Source organism: Parambassis ranga, chromosome 9 (assembly GCF_900634625.1).
Source record: "Parambassis ranga chromosome 9, fParRan2.1, whole genome shotgun sequence".
Lineage (NCBI taxonomy): Eukaryota > Metazoa > Chordata > Actinopteri > Ambassidae > Parambassis > Parambassis ranga.
The window spans coordinates 20,357,759-20,378,178 of record NC_041030.1 but is presented as its reverse complement, the minus strand read 5'-3'; the positions used below and the strand labels follow the sequence as shown (position 1 = coordinate 20,378,178).

The 20,420-nt window shown below is 44.8% G+C and overlaps 1 protein-coding gene across 1 annotated transcript; it reads left to right on the top strand.

Moving 5' to 3' along the window:
- The first annotated feature begins 38 nt into the window (after positions 1-38).
- LOC114441339 (zinc-binding protein A33-like) lies at positions 39-11,900 on the top strand. The gene is made up of 2 exons (XM_028414222.1): positions 39-765; positions 10,011-11,900. Exon 2 carries the CDS (start codon positions 10,441-10,443, stop codon positions 11,869-11,871), a length of 1,431 nt encoding a protein of 476 aa, XP_028270023.1. The 5' UTR covers positions 39-765; positions 10,011-10,440; the 3' UTR covers positions 11,872-11,900.
- The last annotated feature ends 8,520 nt before the right edge of the window (positions 11,901-20,420 follow it).

The window sequence follows — 20,420 nt, the reverse complement described above, 5'->3', positions numbered from 1 at the left end:
GCAAAGGTCGACCAAATAGAGGTAATTTTACATTTTAATTCACACACAGAAGTACATATGAAACATGCAAGCACAGAGAAACATGTTAGTTTTAGGGTGCTTCAGGATTGGTGAATAAGAGGTGAGTTGGAAAAACCTGACTACCCCGGAACTAGAACCTAAAGAGCAGAGGTCAGCCTTAATCCATGTGCACATGGACAGCTGCATTTAAAATTAAACATTGTTAAAATTAAGTAGAAAGCAATCCCAAATTAGAAATTGGTCAGAAAGCAGCTGGTATGAGTGAGAGTGCTGCAGCTGCATGTGTGTGTCTGTGTCTGCCTGAGTGTGTGTCTGAGGCCTGAGGAGCTGTAGAAGCTCAACCTAAATTCTGTCTGTGAGACAGGTAGTGATGAGAGTCACATGCTGAGAATTGGACTTGTCTGATGTTTTGAAGGCAGTTGAGCCAGAGTTGTGTGCACAGTGCGCACAGAAGAGTTGCAACTGTGATAATAGATGATAGATGAAAGTGTAAGGCCTTGTGTTTAATTGGGTTCCGCGGAGAGCTCCCGGCTAAAATTTTATGTGTTTGGGGTGACGGCAGGTCAGGCCCCCGAGGCCCCCGAGACTTAGCAAACAGCAGTGGCTGGGGAGGAGAGTCAGGCACATCCAGAAACCCAAAGGCGAGAAGTCGCGCTATTAGGTTGTGGGGTGCCCGCCTGTACTCGATGTAAGGCCTGAGGTGAAAGTACACCGACCCCAGAATGACTCCTGCAGCGGCAAAAGGTACTGATCCAAAGGTTTTACTATTTTAAATATAGCATGTGAAGTAATTCACTATTTAGAGATGACATCGTGCCGGTGTGGCTGGCTGGATTCAGTCACACTGTCAGTGACCCTCTGTAAATGTGTGCATCAGTCTCTAGATCCGGGAAAGTTAATCTATGCATATCATTATTATACATCTATTATAAGCGCCATAAGAGCAATGGACCTTTGAAAATTGGCTGGAGATATTGTCACAGAGGTCATAAGAAGAGACTGGAGTAGCTGATCAGTCTTCCCAAGATCACAGAATTTATGAAACATTGAGTCTTAAACGCAGTGGACAAATGAGCTGCGTCTGGCAATGAGGGGAGAAGTGGATGCCAGCAGACTAGTCATGTACACGCAAGTGTTCCCCATAAGACAATATCTCTAAAAAAGAACAAAAAGCATAACATAAAGTGATAAATAAACTCTGATTTGGCATGTAGAAATAAAAGTTTTGTGTGAGACCCCTAGCTGACTGACTGACTAGTGCCATTGACAGGAATGAATGAGTACAGTTTGTGAGGTGTACTTGTTATTTGTGCTGAAAAGTTTGTGCATGTATATGTAGTACAGTCATATTCACACTAAAAAGGGTTAGATTCATATATGCATCAACCTGATCTTTGTGTTGGCACACGGTTTAATGTTTGTATAAATATTCGTGAAAAACAGCTTCTAAAATTGCTCAAATTTCATCTGTGATAAACAGGCTCAGTTAGTGCCTAAAAATATTATGCAGAAAAAGGGTTAAAATTGTTTAGAACAGACCACTCCCGAGACTCCTCCCGCTAACCTAAAGTAAACGTACTGACAAGTGTAACCGGAGAAGGAAAGGAAGGACTAACCCTCCCCTCCGCTTAGAGCCAACTGTTAAATGACGCCTCTTTGCTAAGGGAGGGGTTACCCCCCCGCCCTTCGGTATCTCCAACTTCGGAGCTGATCTCTTTTTCCTTTTTCCTTTTTTTCTACTTCTGACATTGAAGGACTATTATTAGCAGAATAAAGAGAATATATTCTTGGGATTGGAGGAAAAATTAAAAGAACTGAAAGGTTTTGGGGTCTGCTGGTTACTATATAGCTGTTTTAAAATTTTGGGGTGTATGTGTCTTTTTCTCCTAGTACAAACTAAACAAAACATTGCTGAATATTTTAACAAATAGCCTAAAGTAGTCAAAATGAGTATAGCACCAGTTCTACTGATTGGCAGCAGATATCCTGATCGTCTCAAAGAAATTCAAAAAGTGTCTGAAAAATGGGCGAAAAGAACAAAAGGTTTAGATCCCACATGGCCAAAGGAGGGCACATTTGATGTGAGTGTGTGTGATGATATGGAACTACGAATAAAAGACTATAAATCTAAAGATAAATCTAAAAAGCAGGAGAAGAAAAGGGAAGCAGAGCTTGAAATCAAAAAAATGTTTAAAACCGAAGGTCAGAATTACAGGAAAAATGTCTCAGAAGCCTTAAAAGAATTGAAAAACATGGTAATCCAGCACAGGGGTGGTCACCTGAACACTGCAGCACCACTAGGAAGGGACAGGTAGGAGGAAAGTTACCAGTCCTAGACTGCTATGCAGAGAAGGGGAAAAGCATGAGAGATCAAACTGGATCCACCTCGTATTGGGTTGAACTTGAAAACACAGGCATTGACCAAGACAGAGCAATTAACAGAACAGTGATTCAAGAATTAGAGGAAGACATAGATGTACAACATGGAGCTGTATGTGCACAGTCAGGCGAGAGTAGTGCAGGTAGGCAGCAGGAAAAAGAGAGAAATTATGATCTTAGATACAGACCAAACATACATCCACCTGACAGATACACCGACCCAGGTCAATTTCCAATTCTGACCTTCCAGGGCTGGTTAGCAAACTGCCCGATGTCCATGAGGGGGCTGGGCATTTGAGGAAGAGACTACGGGCAAGATGCCAGCTCTGGGGGACATTAAAGCTGTGTGGGCCCAAACCATGGGTGCCTCAACAATGGAGAACTTACTGAGGCACAGCGGAAAAGGCTGGATGCTAAGCACAATGGCTGACGGGATTGAGTTCAATGCTTTTCGCTCAGCATTGTGGCAAACGCTGCGTGCTAGCTATCCATCTAGGATAGACCCAAAAGCACTGAAGGGAGAGCCGCTCCTGGACACTGAGAATCCAGCTGCGTACATCAGTCGTCAATTAAAGAAATGGAAACAAGAGACTGAGGAAGAAATTGAGCAAAGCCCTGTGCTATTGTCTTTGTTCAGAAATGCAATTGTGGAAGCTCTTCCGATTCCTGTCCGAAGCAGACTGGACGATGTAGTGGGTCTGACATCTATGCCATGCAGACAATTTAATGACCACATTGTGCACGCTGTAGACAAATACAGAAACGATGAAGCCAAACTCAAAGACCAAGACAAGCTTCTCCAACGTAAGCTTGCTCAAATGCAACTAACTGATCTGCAGAATAAGGGGAAAGTAAAACCCAAGGTAATGAAAAGAACTAACAAATGCCTGAGGCTGCAAGCTGGTCCCAACTAGGTCTAAGCATGGTTGTGAGCCCCAGCCTGTTGAGTTCCTTCACAGAAAAAATAAGGTTGATGTGATCAGACCTTTACTTAGAAACCTTCTCTTGACTCAGACATTTTAACAGATTATGACCAAAATCCAACCTCCCATTTATTTCCAAAGTACTTGAAAAGGTGGTTGTGAGTTTAGTCATGTGGCCAGCGACATAGGAATGCTTTTTCAGTCTGGATTCAGAGTCCATCACAGCACATGTTACCATTGATCAGGCCATTTTATTACACAGATTAGAACATGTGATTTGAATTAAAGGGACAGTGCTATGTTGATTTAAATTGCATTTATCAGACAGGGTTTGGGTTTTTACACATAAATACTTATTTAAAATGTACAACTCTTGTGAACTTGTGTTACCACAGACGAACATGAAGTTTGTAAATGTGATATGAGAACTTCCTGATTGGCAGCTCACAGAGAAACAGGACCAACTATTGTGAACTTATTGTAAAGTCAGGCTGATGCAAATCAGCTCCACCCAACACACAAGGAAACAAAACAAAAAGGAACCGATCAGAGAGGACACAGTGCTGCAGTGAAGCCCGAGATCTGAACAGAACAACACGCTAAACAGAGACTGTATTTTTGGTGAGTCTGTTTCTAAAATATACTGGAAATCAGAGAAAATGGCAGAGAGAGCTGTTCTTAAAAACTACCTGAGCTGCCATGTGTGCTCAGAGACTTTCAAAGATCCTGTGACTCTGAGCTGCAGCCACAGCTTCTGTTCAAGCTGCCTGCAGAAATTCTGGGAACAAACTAAAAACAAAAACTGTCCCATCTGTAAAAGAAGATCATCAAAAGAAGATCCAGGAACTAATTTTACTCTAAAGGAACTGGCTGACTCATTTGCTGGGAGACAGAAACCTGAATCATCAGAGAGAATGAAAGAAACAAAGGAGGAGGTGGTGTGTAGTAAACACCCAGAAGAGCTGAGACTGTTCTGTGAGGACGAGCAGAGAGCTGTGTGTCCTGTCTGTGAGTTTTCTCTGCACCAGACTCACAAAGTGGTTCCTGTAGAACAAGCAGTCAGAGACCTGAAGGAGCAGCTGAGATCTGACTTAAAGTCTCTGCAGGACAAGAGGGACAAATACAAACAAGTGGAGGACACATACAATGAAATGTCTCAACACGTCAAGAAGCAGCTGTTGTCCACAGAGACGCAGATCAGAGCAGAGTTCAACAAGCTCCACCAGTTCCTGAAAGAGGAAGAGGAGTCCAGACTGGAAGCTCTGAGGGAGGAAGAGGAGCAGAAGGGGAAGACTCTGAGCAGAGAGATGAAGAGGATTCAGCAGCAGATGTCCTCTCTGTCAGACAGCATCTCTGCTGTTGAAGAAGAGCTGCAGAAACAGCAGGTGTCATTCCTCAGCAGTTATAAAGACACTCAGAGCAGAGCCAGAGCCCAGAGCTCACTGTCAGATCCACAGCTGGTCTCAGGAGCACTGATAGATGTGGCCAAACACCTGGGCAACCTGTCCTTCAGGGTCTGGGAGAAGATGAAGGACAAGGTCCACTTCAGTCCTGTCATTCTGGACCCAAACACTGCAAGCAGATGGCTCTATCTGTCTGATGATCTGACCAGTGTGACATGTGGAGACACAGGGCAGAAACTTCCTGATAATCCAGAGAGACACACTGAATATGTCAATGTTTTAGGTTCTGAGGGCTTCAGCTCAGGGAAACACAGCTGGGAGGTGGAGGTGGGAGATCATCCTGACTGGACTGTGGGTTTAGTTAAAGAGTCAGCTGACAAGGCCGCAGAGGTTGCTTCACCAAAATATGGAATCTGGTGTTTATGGCACCGAGATGGAAAATACACTAATGTGTTAAGACTGTCACAGTTCAGAAGAGTCTCCAGAGGATCAGAGTCCAGCTGGACTATGACAGGGGGGAGGTGTCCTTCTACAACTCTGAAGACATGACTCACATCTACACTCACAGAGACATTTTCACTGAGAAACTCCTCCCATATTTTTGTGTCTGTCCAGCTGCTGGTGCAAAAAACACTGATATCAAAGTGTGTCAGTCTGAGATTTCTCTAAAGTTCTCAGGGATGTGATTACTACTTCTTGTCTTTTATATTTGACTTTAAAACAGATTTTCATGCCTGTAATGCTGGGTGTACACTGTAATTTTGAGCTGTCCCAGACGAAAGATGAACATCTTGGAGAAATATCTTTGAGCCAAAGATGTTTCTCCTACGATGTTGGTCTTATGTTCTTCTGTAAGAGAGGTTAAACGATGGCCATTGTCAGTGTCATGCAACAAAAATAGCCTGAGATAAACTTCTAGCACTGTCATAAATTTAGGATGACTGTCTCAAATTTTACTTCCTTTCATTTTACCTGCTTTCAATCCAAGTTTGCGCCGAGGAAGGACACTCCGTTTTGTTTTTGTGTGTAAACTGTGCGTCTGCATGCTCTTCATAACAGGTCTTTGTACAACTATTACTCATGTTCTATTCATTGTCTGTCATTGTGTGTAAAGTCATGTCAATTTATAGCCTTATTTTGAGATTACATTGTTTTACTTTTACCTTATTTTATCTTATTTTCTTTTTTACCCATACATGCTTCTTATTTCATGTTAATTATTATATGTTTTTATGTATGCACCAATCACTAAGGCAAATTCCTAGTAATGTGAAACCTACACTTAAATGGCAATAAACACAATCCTGATTCTGATTGGCTGCTCCACCCTCAGTGTTTCCACCTATATGTCTCTTCCTCTCTTTGTTTCTGTAATAGTTTTTTGAACTTTTGCAGCTTTTTTTACAGATTTTCCCATAAATTTCACTTTTCGTTTTCACAGTCACAGTCAGATGAAGAAGAAGAAGCAAACTGTGCAGCATATCATACCACAGAACTGTTTCACGTTTGGTTCCTACATCCACACTAACATGACAGTTGTGTGGATGTAGGAACCAAACGTGAAACAGTTCTGTGGTATGATATGCTGCACAGTTTGCTTCTTCTTCTTCATCTGACTGTGACTGCAGCCTGAACACTTTACTGTATGTATGTATGTACGTTTATACATCACTGCTGGCTGCACAGGGTGATGAAGAGCAGCAAGTCTTCACAGTTTGTTCTTCTGTTTCTGCAGCCTGAACACTTTACTGTATGTAATGAGACAAATGACCAAAACAGAGACGTCTCACTGAGAGCTTCTAGAACATTTCCTGATCTGACAAGAGATGTGTGTGTTTCACTGACGGGGAAAGCTGCTGGAAAAAATGGGTCCAACCAGTACATATAATTAGCATCTAAATGTTAAAGACCGGTGACTCATTTAAGGACAACAATGTGCAGATTTCTTCCAGAGATGGTTTGATGCAGTCCTGACCTCTGACCCCAGGAAGATGTTGGGTGATCAGGACTCTAAAGATTCAGGGCAGAGTTTGTCTTTCACCCAAGTTTCACCAAACAGAAGTGGTTAGTGTATTATTAAGACCATTGAACATCCATTGAACCATTCAGTATGTTTGTCACTTCCTCACCATAAGAATTACATCCATAAAGAAAAACTGTGCAATACAACAATATTTTATTTATAATGTTTATTTTCTTAACTAATCGAAGAACAAATATTTAAATAAGAGAAAATAAACTGCAGGGCCTTCTTTGGTGCCTCCTGCAGGACAGTGTAGATCAGCTGCTGCACCACCATGTGGAGGGACGTTTGGAGGAGGCTTCAATGGAGAGATGAGCCAGGAACAGACATGATTTAGATTTCAAAGCATCTGGAGACAGATTTATGTGGCAAAAACAGACCAATGCTTACTCTGGTTATGCCTCAGCTGATGAGAAGGAGTTTAGAGGTGGAGGAGGCTACGACCAGGCTCACAGGAACGTAGTAGCTACTCCTTAAAATTCTTTAAGACTTTAAGGAGGTCATAGTGGGCTGAAGGATGCAAGGGGGCAGAGAGAGGCTTGACTGAGATCTGGATCTGGAGAGCCCAGGTGTGGATTCCCTTGAGACACTTAAGAATTTCATTTGGCAAGGGTGCATGGGGCTTTGGAGGAGGCTTGGAGTAAGAGACGATCCAGTCAGGAACATCTTCAGTGGATTCGGTGCAATCAGAAGGCTGCGGGCTGAGGATGGATGAAGAGGAGGCTACATTTGGTGGAAGATGGAGAGGCAGGGGAGCCTGAGCACCTTCACGTGCAGAGAGGAGTTCCTATCTTCTTCAGGATTTTCAGGAAGTCACAGTGAGTTGAAGGATGAGGACATGAAGACAGCGGACACAGATCTCAGGTGCAGAGAGCTCTGAAGACCTGGATCTGAGGAGCGGTTTCTTTGTGGTTTCTCTTGAGACACTTCTGGAATTAATTCAGGAAGTGTGCATGGGGCTTTGGAGGAGGCTTTGAGGGAGAGATGAGCCTGTTAGAACAGACATGCTTTAGTTATCATTGCACCTTTAAGAAGACCCTCACACCATAAGGGGGACTTATTCTGGCTTCATCCAGTTAGAAGGAGGCTAGATGAGCTTGAAGAGGCTGCAGACTAACAGCAGCTGTACAGACAATGTGGAGATGGCAGCTTTGTTGAAGATCCAGCACACTCTGAAGGCAGTGAGCTGAGGACGGATGGAGACCAGGCTATGTTCAGTTGAGGATGGAGAGACAGGGTGTTAGCCTGGCAGAGGAGCTGGAGGAGGGAGGAGCTGGAGGAAGATGCTACAATCTGGTTCGGTGAAGCTGCCAGAGGAGGTAACAGTGGAGGAGGGACAACCAATGACAGCTGGCTGGTGAAAGGGTCATTCAGAGATGTAGGTCCGGCTCTGTGAGGTTTTCTCAGAGAATCTTGCTGAAGTGAAGTCAAACCCTCAGGAGGATTTTAGCAGAGGCAGCAGTCAGAGGACTGAGGGATGAGAATGTAGATGCTGCTTCTCATGTGGACGGTGTGAGACTTTTGGATGGACTGAGAAAGGAGTAGGCTAAAGTTTTCTTCCAGGAAAAACGACAGAGTCCACAGAGACTGCAGTGACTGTAGAAAAGCTTCAGCTTTCAGGTTCAGGTGAGGTGGAGGTGAGGCCCTGGCTGTGGTCAGTTCACAGGAGCTGTAATTTAAATTTCAAGGTCCAGTTTTAATGAAGAAGACTGAGGAACAGGATGCAGGTGGGAAGTGGGACGTTTTTCACACATTAACAATGTGAAATCAGAAATCATCTTACTTTGACAGGACCTCATTACAGACATCCTTCTGGTTGTGGTAACGCTCTATCATCTTATAAGACCAAACAGCGTCTTTCCTTCCTGGAATGAGTTAATCATGGCCTTTAATTTGGTGTATTTTGTATTTTGGTATATTTGTGTATTTTTCCTGTTACACAGGAAGGGTGAATGTGAGGTTTGTGTGTGTGTTGCTGTGGTGTAGCGCCCTCTGCTGGTGGTCAGTGAAGGGTGAAAGAATTTATTCTGCACTGTTAACATGCAGTGTGTGTTCACATATCTAGAAGTGTGCCCCTAACATGAAGTATTCATGTTTATATGTGTTTATCACTTAATAATGTGATTTTCATAAGTGTTTATGTGAAAATCAAAGTAATTTATTAAGAAGTAATTTCATAGTGTGTCATATAACTTTGTTTTCTGCAGTATGAGATCAGTTGTTTTTCTGCTTTCTGGAGAGAGCTCCGGTTGGTACGAGATGGTCATAAATTCAGACTAAGAAGAGCAGCACCTTTGACCTGATAAAAGCCAGATTCTACAGGAATGTGTTTTTCTCCTGAGTGCTCAGTTTATGGTCACCCCCAGATCGGCCTCACAACCTATGAGATTTAAGGAATTGAAGCTTTACCTTATTAGGGAATAAACACTAATGGTCTATTCGCTGTATGACCCAGGGTCTGCAGGGGGGGAGTAGATGCCCCTGTGGGCCGGCAGGCAGGAACACCCCTGTGGTATATCAATGTGTGAATTCCATGTCTAGTGGTTGTTGCTGCGTGGTTGTTCGTTGTTGTTAGTTGTTCTGTTCTTGTGTTTTTCTTGTTTGGTTCTTTGTGTGCAACAACCCAGAGCTTTGTAACTCAGAATCTGCCTCATTGCTCAATATATTGTAATCTTGAGACCAGAATTTACCTGCTTCCTCATAAACCAACTCGGGAAGGTGATCATCCCCGACATCAGCTGTATGTACCAGAAGCAGACAAACCTGTTACTACTGTACTACTGTTTATCTGACATTGATACTACATCAGTGTCTGTTGTTCTGAGGCCTGAAGAGTCTCAGTCATGGTGTCTCAAAGAGTTAAAAGACAGCTGCCTGTCTCTGATGTCCTTCAAGGCTTCAGTGTGACCAGGGAGGGTTAAGCCCCGCCCAGTTCCTGGCTCTCAGTGGAAGCTGCTTCCTGCACTCAATGAACAGAAACACATGAAAACTGTGTGGTGGGGTATGTGTGATGTCATGAGTCAGGTGTGTGAGCGATGTGAGCGTGCATAATTATAGCATGAGTGTAATGGAAGCAGCAATGTCTGTGTTTTCTGTGTGTGTGTGCAGTTTGCAGTGTGTGTCATCGTGGGTCAGTAGGAATAAGTGTCTGCAGTAATGCCATGTGTGTCACAGCTAACTATTCATAACTGGTGTGTTTAGTGTCACTGTGTGTATCTTGGTGACTTGGTGTGTATGACTGTTTGTGCTCTGTCCATGCAGCAAATAATGGCCAAATCTGCAGCCACTGAGAGCCTCACTGCACAGAGCTGCCTACAAGAAGACTGTTATATTCTGGACCCTGATACGGATGAATTCAGGATGACACTGCAGGCTGTGAGGTCTCTATACTTGTATGAGGCAAACTGAGGATTGTTAAAGTACGGTTTTACACAAAAATCTCTGAGAACGCTGCAGTCAGCATTATTTCACATGCAGCTCACACAGAAACAGCCCCATCTAGCGGTGAAGTTTTATGATGGCAGTTTTGTGCCAATCAGCTCCACCCAACAAACAAGGAAACAAAACATAAAGGAACCGATCAGAGAGGACACAGTGCTGCAGTGAAGCCTGAGATCTGAACAGAACAACACGCTAAACAGAGACTGTATTTTTGGTGAGTCTGTTTTTTAAACATCTAAAAATAGAGAAAATGGCTGAGAAGATTGTTCTTGTTGAAAACTCCCTGAGCTGCCATATTTGTTCAGAGACTTTCAGAGATCCTGTGACTCTGAGCTGCAGCCACAACTTCTGTTCAAGCTGCCTGCAGAAATTCTGGGAACAAACTAAAAACAAACACTGTCCCATCTGTAAAAGAAGATCATCAAAGTATGATCCATCTGTTAACCTTTCTCTGAGAGAGTTGGTTGACTCTGTTGCTAAGAGAAAGAGTAACAGCTCAGAGACAGAGACAAAAAAAGGGAAGAAAGTAAAGCAGGACGAGAAGAAGAAGGAGGAGGTGGTCTGTGATAAACACCCAGAGGTACCTTACTGGTTCTGTGAGGACGAGCAGAGAGCTGTGTGTCCTGTCTGTGAGTTTTCTCTGCACCAGACTCACAAAGTGGTTCCTGTAGAACAAGCAGTCAGAGACCTGAAGGAGCAGCTGAGATCTGACTTAAAGTCTCTGCAGGACAAGAGGGACAAATACAAACAAGTGGAGGACACATACAATGAAATGTCTCAACACGTCAAGAAGCAGCTGTTGTCCACAGAGACACAGATCAGAGCAGAGTTCAACAAGCTCCACCAGTTCCTGAAAGAGGAAGAGGAGTCCAGACTGGCAGCTCTGAGGGAGGAAGAGGAGCAGAAGAGGAAGGCTATGAGCAGAGAGATGAAGAGGATTCAGCAGCAGATGTCCTCTCTGTCAGACAGCATCTCTGCTGTTGAAGAAGAGCTGCAGAAACAGCAGGTGTCATTCCTCAGCAGTTATAAAGACACTCAGAGCAGAGCCAGAGCCCAGAGCTCACTGTCAGATCCACAGCTGGTCTCAGGAGCACTGATAGATGTGGCCAAACACCTGGGCAACCTGTCCTTCAGAGTCTGGCAGAAGATGAAGGACAAGGTCCACTTCAGTCCTGTCATTCTGGACCCAAACACTGCAAGCAGAAGACTCTATCTGTCTGATGATCTGACCAGTGTGAGACGTGGAGACACAGAGCAGAAACTTCCTGATAATCCAGAGAGGCACACTAAATATGGCACTGTTTTAGGCTCTGAGGGCTTCAGCTCAGGGAAACACAGCTGGGAGGTGGAGGTGGGAGATCATCCAAACTGGGTTGTGGGTTTAGCTAAAGAGTCAGCTAACAAGGACGCAGAGTTTGCTTCACCAAAACATGGATTCTGGTGTTTGGGGCATCGTGATGGAGAATACATTAATGTTGTTGGTGGGACTGTCAGAGTGAAGAAGAGTCTCCAGAGGATCAGAGTCCAGCTGGACTATGACAGGGGGGAGGTGTCCTTCTACAACTCTGAAGACATGACTCAGATCTGCACTCACAGAGACACTTTCACTGGGAAGCTCCTCCCATATTTTGATTTTGGGAAGTCTGCTGGTGCAAAAACCACTGATGTCAAAGTGCGTTAGTCTGAAGTTTGTCTGAGATGTTCAGAAATGTGAGGATAATTTCACTTTTTTGAGTTCATCACCAGTGTTTTACAATCAAGACCTTTCTGGGTCTTGTTGTCTTTTATATGTGACTTTAAACAGGTTTCATGTTCCTGAGTTGCATGTAAAACAGCACATATTTACTACTGTATAATCCTTCACATAGTAAAGAGCATGATATACAAGAACATACAAGTATGAATATACAATGTCCGAGTTACTGTTATATATCAGAGTTCAATATTTTGACTGCGACAAGCAGAAATGACTGCCTGTGTCTCAGTTGATGTTGTTTTAAAAATATACCAGGAAACTATATTAAATGAAAACTGCATAACTGAACTGTACAATCAACCTGACAAGACCTACTGGAGACAGGTTGGGCAGCATTTCTTACAAGTGACAGTGGTGTGTCTTGTGTTTGTGTTACTTCCCTCCTGCGGTTCATTAATCAAGTTTTCTAGTCAAGTCTCTTTGATTTCTCTCGTGACCAGTCAGTGATACTTGTTCTATTATTTTTACTTTCAGAAACGCGCCTGGGATTCTGTGTGCGCCTCGTTGACCTACCTACGTTTTACCTATTGATTTACCTAGTGCTGTTCTTTCATTAAATCATACTACTATCAATGTTTCTTGGTTCCTTCTTGTACTTCCTGTTTTGTTCTGATAGTTGTCCTTTTATGTTGTATATTTTACTTCCATTCATTTTCCCTGCTTTCTGATTGGCTGCTCCAATCCTGAGTTTAATCCATGTGCTTCCTGTGTGTCTCTCAGTTCATGGCTGTGTTCTAAACCACTCACTCACCCCTACTCCCTGTATGGGGAGTTCAATGTAGGGCACCATATAGTGAACACATTGTGAAAGCGTTTTTGGACATTTCGGCGACTACCTTCATCATTTTCCGTTAATGACGTCATTGCTGTCACAAATAAAACATACCTATCTCTGCCGGCTAAACAAACTGTGTTGTTAGCAATTAAAATTTGTACCCTTACAGCTCAATAACTGGTCATGCTACATTCTTTATAAGGCAGGTGACATTAACTTCTGTTCCTGTTCTTTTCGCCAGTCCGTGCAATGCATGATGGTACATATTGTATTGATGGGCACTACTTTTCATGATGCATTGTGGGATACATTGAGGGCCCTATATGGGGTCTATAATATATATAAGAATTCAGACAGCACTCCAAAATGGCAGAGGCACTATATAGTGCCCTTTATACACAGTGATTAGGGAGTGATTCCGGACATGGCCCATGTGAATTTAGTCCATGCGATTCCTTTGTCAGTCAGTTCATCTGTTTGTTCTCTCTGTGTTACCAACATGTTTCCCTGCTGTGTGTTCCTCTCTTTGTTCTGTTTTATAACTTTTGCAGTTTGTTTACTTTTGGTTTGTTGACTGTGGTTGATGCAGCCAGAAACATCTTCAGTGGATTCGGTGCACTCACAAGGCTGCGGGCTGAGGATGGATGGAGAGGAGACTACATTTGGTGGAAGATGGAGAGGCAGGGGAGCCTGAGCACCTTCACGTGCAGAGAGGAGTTTCTATCTTCTTCAGGATTTTCAGGAAGTCACAGTGAGTTGAAGGATGAGGACATGAAGATAGCGGACACAGATCTTAGGTGCAGAGAACTCTGAATGAGACCTGGATCTGAGGAGCGGTTTCTTTGTGGTTTCTCTTGAGACACTTCTGGAATTCATTCAGGAAGTGTGCATGGGGCTTTGGAGGAGGCTTTGAGGGAGAGATTAGCCTGTTAGAACAGACATGCTTTAGTTATCATTGCACCTTTAAGAAGACCCTCACACCATAAGGGGGACTTATTCTGGCTTCATCCAGTTAGAAGGAGGCTAGAGGAGCTTGAGGAGGCTGCAGACTAACAGCAGTTCAATAATGAGAGACTCAGTGAACTCAATGAGAAAGATTTATTAAGTACAAAGTTTGAAACTGTCAGAGAACGTAACAGTGGAGGAGGGACAACCAATGACAGCTGGCTGGTGAAAGGGTCATTCAGAGCCTAAGATGTAGGTCTGGCTCTGTGAGGTTTTCTCAGAGAATCTTGCAGTGAAGTCAAACCCTCAGTAGGATTTGAGCAGAGGCAGAAGACAGTTGATGAGTAGGAAAGGAGGAGCAGGAGGTTTTGATTTTATTCCACGACTGGAACACAGGAGGAAGGTGAGTGAAGGAAGGACGTAAAGAAGCAGTTCATGTACAAGGAAGCCATTTTTAAAATGGCTGAAGGAAGATCTGCTCAGAGGTTTGATGGTGATGGAGTTTGTTTCTCTTTTGTGTGATCTGAAAGCAACAGAATAGAAAAAAATTAAGTTTGGAGTTCACTTGTGCATCCCCACCTCTCTACAAACCCCTATTTTATGCTCAGGTACATTACAGCCTGTCTTAAAGAGGGATGAGTTCAATCTAACCATCAAACCTATTACACATGAAATTAATTAAAAGTGACACAGTAACAATGTGAAATCAGAGACCATCTTACTTTAACAGGAGCTGATCTGGGGGCTCTCACTTTGAGCACAGCCGACTCTGTTTGAGCGTGAGAAGAAGGAGCAAGAGAAGAAGGAGCGTACTCTCTGTAGAAGGCCCACATTTGGCTGCCTTCTTCCAGTCTTGTTCTTCTCTTTTTGCTCTCTTTTCAGTCGTTTGTTCAGCTCCTTTGTGATCTTCTCCAGCTTCTTCTGTTTCTCTTTGGCCATCTTCTGGACTTTTTCATTTTCCTTCTTCCTCCACTTCTCTTCTCTCTTCCTGGCTTTCTCCATCTTGGTGTTCTCCCAAGCGTCCAGCTTCTCTGTTTCTCCTTGGAGCCACTTGCTGGTTTCCTGATCTTGTATTTTTATTTCTTGCTCATGGTCCACCTGGAGAAGCTGCAGCACTGCTGTCTTTGTGTCCAGGTCCACAATCCTGTTTTCATGATGGACACTGTCTCCTCTATACGCCCATTTAGTTCCACCAGAATTTGGGGTCTCAGACTCCTCCACCAGGTCCTCCTGATATGCAGGTGGTGATGTCTCATCAGCGTCCAGCTTCTCTGTTTCTCCTTGGAGCCACTTGCTGGTTTCCTGATCTTGTATTTTTATTTCTTGCTCATGGTCCACCTGGAAAAACTGCAGCACTGCTTTCTTTGTTTCCAAGTCCACAATGGTGTATTCACGATGAACACTGTCTGTTCTATATGCCCATTTAGTTCCACCAGAATTTGGGGTCTTCACCAGGTCCTCCTGACATGCAGGTGGTGATGTCTGATGGCTTCTCGAGGTGGGAGGTGAGGAACGGAGAGACATGAGGCTGTCACAGTAAGATGGCAGATCTAAAGACAGGGTGCCAGCTTTACTCCAGCTTTACTGGATGAAGGACTGCTAAAAGGGTCGGTGTCCTCAAAGGCTGAAGGATTTAAGATAATATAAGATTAAGAGTGAGTGTCAGTAAAAATCCAAGAAGTACAGTAAGCAGTATGACTGAGCACAATACCGTAACACTTCAAATAATAGCCGAGTCCCGAACTGATGCCAGTCCCGTTTACAGGCCCAGTCCATTTATGGATTTGGAGATATAAAGGCCGGCCTCAATTATAAGCTGGGTCTGATCTTCTCATAAGGTAAGGAGCGAATATATAACCATAAATATAACATAATTGACAACAATAACAATTTATGACAACGTGTGACGTTGTCATGGAGACACTGAAACAAGGCTAAAGAAATGTAAGATGACATTATTGATGGAAGGATTCTGGATGGCTTTTTCGCCAGAATAATTAAAGGCCTGCCCCAAATATAAGCAGGGACAATTTTGCGATTTAGGCAAATAAAGGCCGGGCTATTATTTGAAGTTTTACGGTATATGTGTTTGGCCCAGAATCGAATCGAAACTAATGCTCTTCATGGTCTCTCTTTAGTTTGTCGAACACAAACAGGAATCATTTCTCTGGTCAGGTGAGGACTGCAAAAGTTTCACTTTGTGAATAAGATTGCAACAAAAACTACAACAGCAGGCAGAGAACAAACACAGACATTAACAACTTTAAACAGACAAGAAAAACTACAAAGCATGACCTAAAAAACTACAAAAACATTAACTGAAGCTGTTTTACACACAGGCAACAAATGAAGTAAACTTCTCATGTTTGAGACCGACTGAGTGCATTAACATGTCCTCATTAGCCAAACATTGACATGTCAGAGTCACAGTGTCACTACACGGAGTGTAACTAATCAACAGATTCTTCCTGTTAGAAAAGTCAAAGTCTGCTGAGAAACAGATTCACTAAACAAAAAGTTTTAGTTTCCCATTTTAACAATGACACCAAAATTGCTTAATATTTGAAAAACTACATTTTTTTGAAAAAAAACAAACAAACTTGAAGTTGACTTGAATGTCCTCTCTGAGATGAAGATTTTGATAGTTGAATCGCTGAAATCGGTCAATGTAGATAATGAAGATACGCTGCGCCAAAAAACATACAGAAGAATTGCCTAGCAACGGCAATCAAAATAAAAGCTCTGGTGGAAAAGTTAAAATCACATGAAGAACAAGAGTTTGATTGTCCTGCAGCAATCAAACTAATTATATAATTGTTGTATTGTGTTAAATTATCCAAATACCTCTCAAAAACTAAAAGACATTGTGTCAAGGTGCTCTTATTTTGAAACGACAGAACCGGAAGCTGGTGTGAACAGTAAATAAACAACGACCACAGCTTCCGGTGATGTCTGCTGGTACAGTACAACTGCTCTAACAATTTATAGAATATATATGTATATATTTTACGATAGCATGTTTTTTGTCTGCTCGGTAGAGTGGACGTCAGACGTCAGCTGCGTGAGTAATAGCGAAAGTTCACGTTTTAGCGTGCTTGCAGCTAATCACGATGGCTAGCTAGCTAAAGACTCCCTGGAATGGTTTGCTAGTTGGTTGATTTATTTATGTTCGCTACGCTTTATCTCATTCTGACGTGTAAGCATCAATGTTTTATTTTAGACGGTTGAATACTGTCCCTACCATTCCTAAACATCTCTGCAGTGATTTAATTTAGCATTTTTTCTGATGTAAGGTCGTCTCTCTGAAACACTTACAAAAATAACTTAACGCTGTGTTGAACTTAGAAAATAAACCTTCTAGTGTCAGGGTCCCAGCGTGAGCCAGGGCGGTTGCTTTGTATTTTGTTTGATTATGTTTGCCTTTAGTTCCGGCCTTATTTTGAAATCACTGACTCCCCTCTCATTTCAGGTGTCTTGACTGCCCCCTCCTTGTGTTCTCCCTCCTTCTCCTGGTGATCACCTGCTCCTCCCTAATGTGCCTCACCTGTGTCCCTTTGTCTGCCCTGATCCCTGTGTATATAGTCTGTGTCTTCCCCTCACTTGGTGCCAGTTCGTCTCGTCTACAACCTGACCAGTCGTCCAGTTCTCCAGCAGCCTGAGTATATTTCTGAGCCTTGTATTTTTGTATTTTGTCTGCCTGGTGTGATTTTTGAGACCTTATGAGTTTGTGTTTTTGAGAACCTTGGTGACTCTACCCTGTGTGTTTTTTCCACTCCTGCCGGCTTGTGCCGCGCTTATGTTTTGCCCTGAGGTCTGGTACCTTTGAACTGTGTTTTTGGGCACAATAAACTATTTTAATTTAACCCTCTGCCGGTCTCCCGTCTTGCACTTGAGTCCGTCCGCAACCTCCTTGACATTACGAACTGGCCCCCCAGTCCAGCACGGCGCGAGTTGATGTCCCTATGCAGCTGGGTCGCAGCCGGCTTACTCCGGAGGAGAAGGAGCGGCGGATGCGGTCAGGTGAGTGTCTCTACTGTGGTCAGAAGGGTCACCTCGTGTGGGACTGCCAGCTGCGCCCAAACGCCCCCGCTCGTCATTAACTGTGGGCAACCTGACGAGCGGGCAGCCTGCGCCCACATCTTCAGGCCGCTGCTGCTCACTAGAGGCAGCAGTTTGTTTTCAGGGGGGGTCTATTCCTGTTTCAGCGTTGGTAGATTCCGGGGCTGAACAAAATTTACTTGACGCTGAGCTGGCCAGGCAGGCAGGCATTCAGATAGAAGCACTCCCCCAGCCTATCCTTGTCACTTCCCTTAATGGCCGGGTCATATCCTCAGTTAAATTTCGCTCTGCACCTGTGCACTTAGTTATATCTGGGAATCACCACGAGCACGCCCGTTTCTTCATTTTTTCTTCCCCACACCACCATGTAGTTCTAGGTTACCCCTGGTTAGCCCAGCACAACCCAGCTATTGATTGGCCCTCCAGCCGGATCACCGGCTGGAGTGACTATTGCCACGCCACCTGCCTGCGCTCAGCTCAGATCCCCGCAAGTGACCATTCTGACCCGGTGGAGACGCCGCCCTCACCGGACCTGTCCTCTGTTCCTCCCGAGTATCATGACCTGGCTGCCGCATTTAGTAAAGCTAAAGCACTAACCCTTCCCCCGCACCGCCCTTATGACTGCTCCATCGACCTCCTGCCTGGTGCAGCTTTGCACAAAGCCAAGCTGTACAGCTTGTCCAGACCGGAAAGGGAGTCAATGGAGCAGTACATCTCTGAGTCTCTTAGCTCAGGCATCATTAGGCCCTCGACCTCGCCGGTGGCGGCCCCATTCTTCTTCGTGGGTAAGAAGGACGGGTCCCTCCGCCCGTGTGTGGATTACCGTGACCTGAACACCATCACGGTAAAAAACAAGTACCCTTTACCTCTCATGAACTCTGCTTTTGAAACACTGCAGGAGGCTAGGGTTTTCACCAAATTGGATCTGAGGAATGCCTATTACCTGGTCCGTGTCCGAGCTGGTGACGAGTGGAAGACTGCCTTTAAGACCCCTCTCGGCCACTTCGAATACATGGTGATGCCATTCGGCTTAACCAATGCTCCTGCAGTGTTTCAGAACCTAATCAATGATGTCCTTCGGGACTTTTTGGATCGTTTTGTGTTTGTTTATTTGGATGATATTTTGATTTTTTCTAGGAGCATCGCCGAGCATAGGCGGCATGTGCGGCTGGTGCTCCAAAGGCTGCTGGAGAACAGGTTATTTGTCAAAGCTGAAAAATGTGACTTTCACTCCCCATCTGTTTCGTTTTTAGGTTTTGTTGTGGCAGGGGGAGAAGTGAGACCTGCCCCTGAAAAGGTGAAGGCAGTGCTGGAGTGGCCCACGCCAGTCAATCGCACTAAGCTCCAGCAGTTCTTAGGGTTTGCCAACTTCCTGAGGCGGTTTATCCGCAATTACAGTGCCGTAGCATCACCTCTGACAGGTCTCACTTCACCCTCTGTGCCCTTTGTTTGGTCAGCCGAAGCGGAAGCAGCCTTCTGCCGGCTGAAAACCTTGTTTACCTCCGCGCCTGTCTTGATCCAGCCTGATCCCTCCAGCCAGTTTATCGTAGAGGTGGACGCCTCAGGTTCAGGGGTTGGGGCTGTTCTCTCCCAGCGGTCCAAATCTGATGGCAAAGTGCACCCATGTGCCTTCTTCTCCCGCCGGTTATCACCGGCGGAGCGAAATTATGATGTGGGAAATAGAGAGCTCCTCGCCATCAAATTGGCGCTGGAGGAATGGCGTCACTGGCTGGAGGGAGCGGTTCACCCCTTCGTAGTCTGGACGGACCATAAAAACCTAGCGTACATCCAGACTGCGAAGAGGCTGAACTCAAGACAGGCGCGGTGGGCTTTGTTTTTTAGTCGGTTCCAGTTTACCATCTCCTACCGCCCTGGCTCTAAAAATGTGAAACCTGACGCCCTATCCAGGCAACTTGAGCCAGCTGAGGTAAAAACTGAGCCTGAAACCATAGTGCCCCCCTCTTGTGTGCTGGGCGCACTCTCCTGGCGGCTGGCTGAGGAAATCCGGGGCGCCCAGGCACTGGAGCCGGGCCCTGGTGGGGGGCCCCCTAACCGTCTTTATGTCCCTAGATCCACTCGCACCAAGACGCTTCAGTGGGCCCACGCTTCTCGCCTCACTTGCCACCCTGGCACCCGGCGGACTGAGTCCTTTCTCCGCCGACGCTTCTGGTGGCCGGGCATGACTAAAGACATCAAGGAGTTTGTGGCAGCCTGCCCCACATGTTCTCAATGCAAAGCCAGCAACAGACCGCCAGCTGGAGAACTGTTGCCCTTGCCTGTGCCTGGCCGGCCGTGGTCCCACATAGCCATTGACTTCGTCACAGGTTTGCCTCCGTCCAAGGGTAAGACGGTAATCCTCACTATTGTGGACCGCTTCTCCAAAGCGGCCCATTTCATTGCACTCAACAAACTTCCCTCAGCTTTTGAGACTGCTCAGCTCATAATCAAACATGTATTTAGACTGCATGGACTGCCTGCTGCTCCCCTCCATGGACCGCCACCTTACTGTGGTGGAGGGGTTTGAGTGCCCAGATGATCCTAGGAGCTATGTTGTCGGGGGCTTAATGCCCCCAGCATGGTCTCCCAAGGCAAACAGGTCCTGGGTGATGGGCCAGACTAAGAGCGGTCCAAAAACCCCCTTATGAGGCAAGTAAAATCAAGGACCGTGACGTCGCCCGGTATGGCGCAGCCGGGG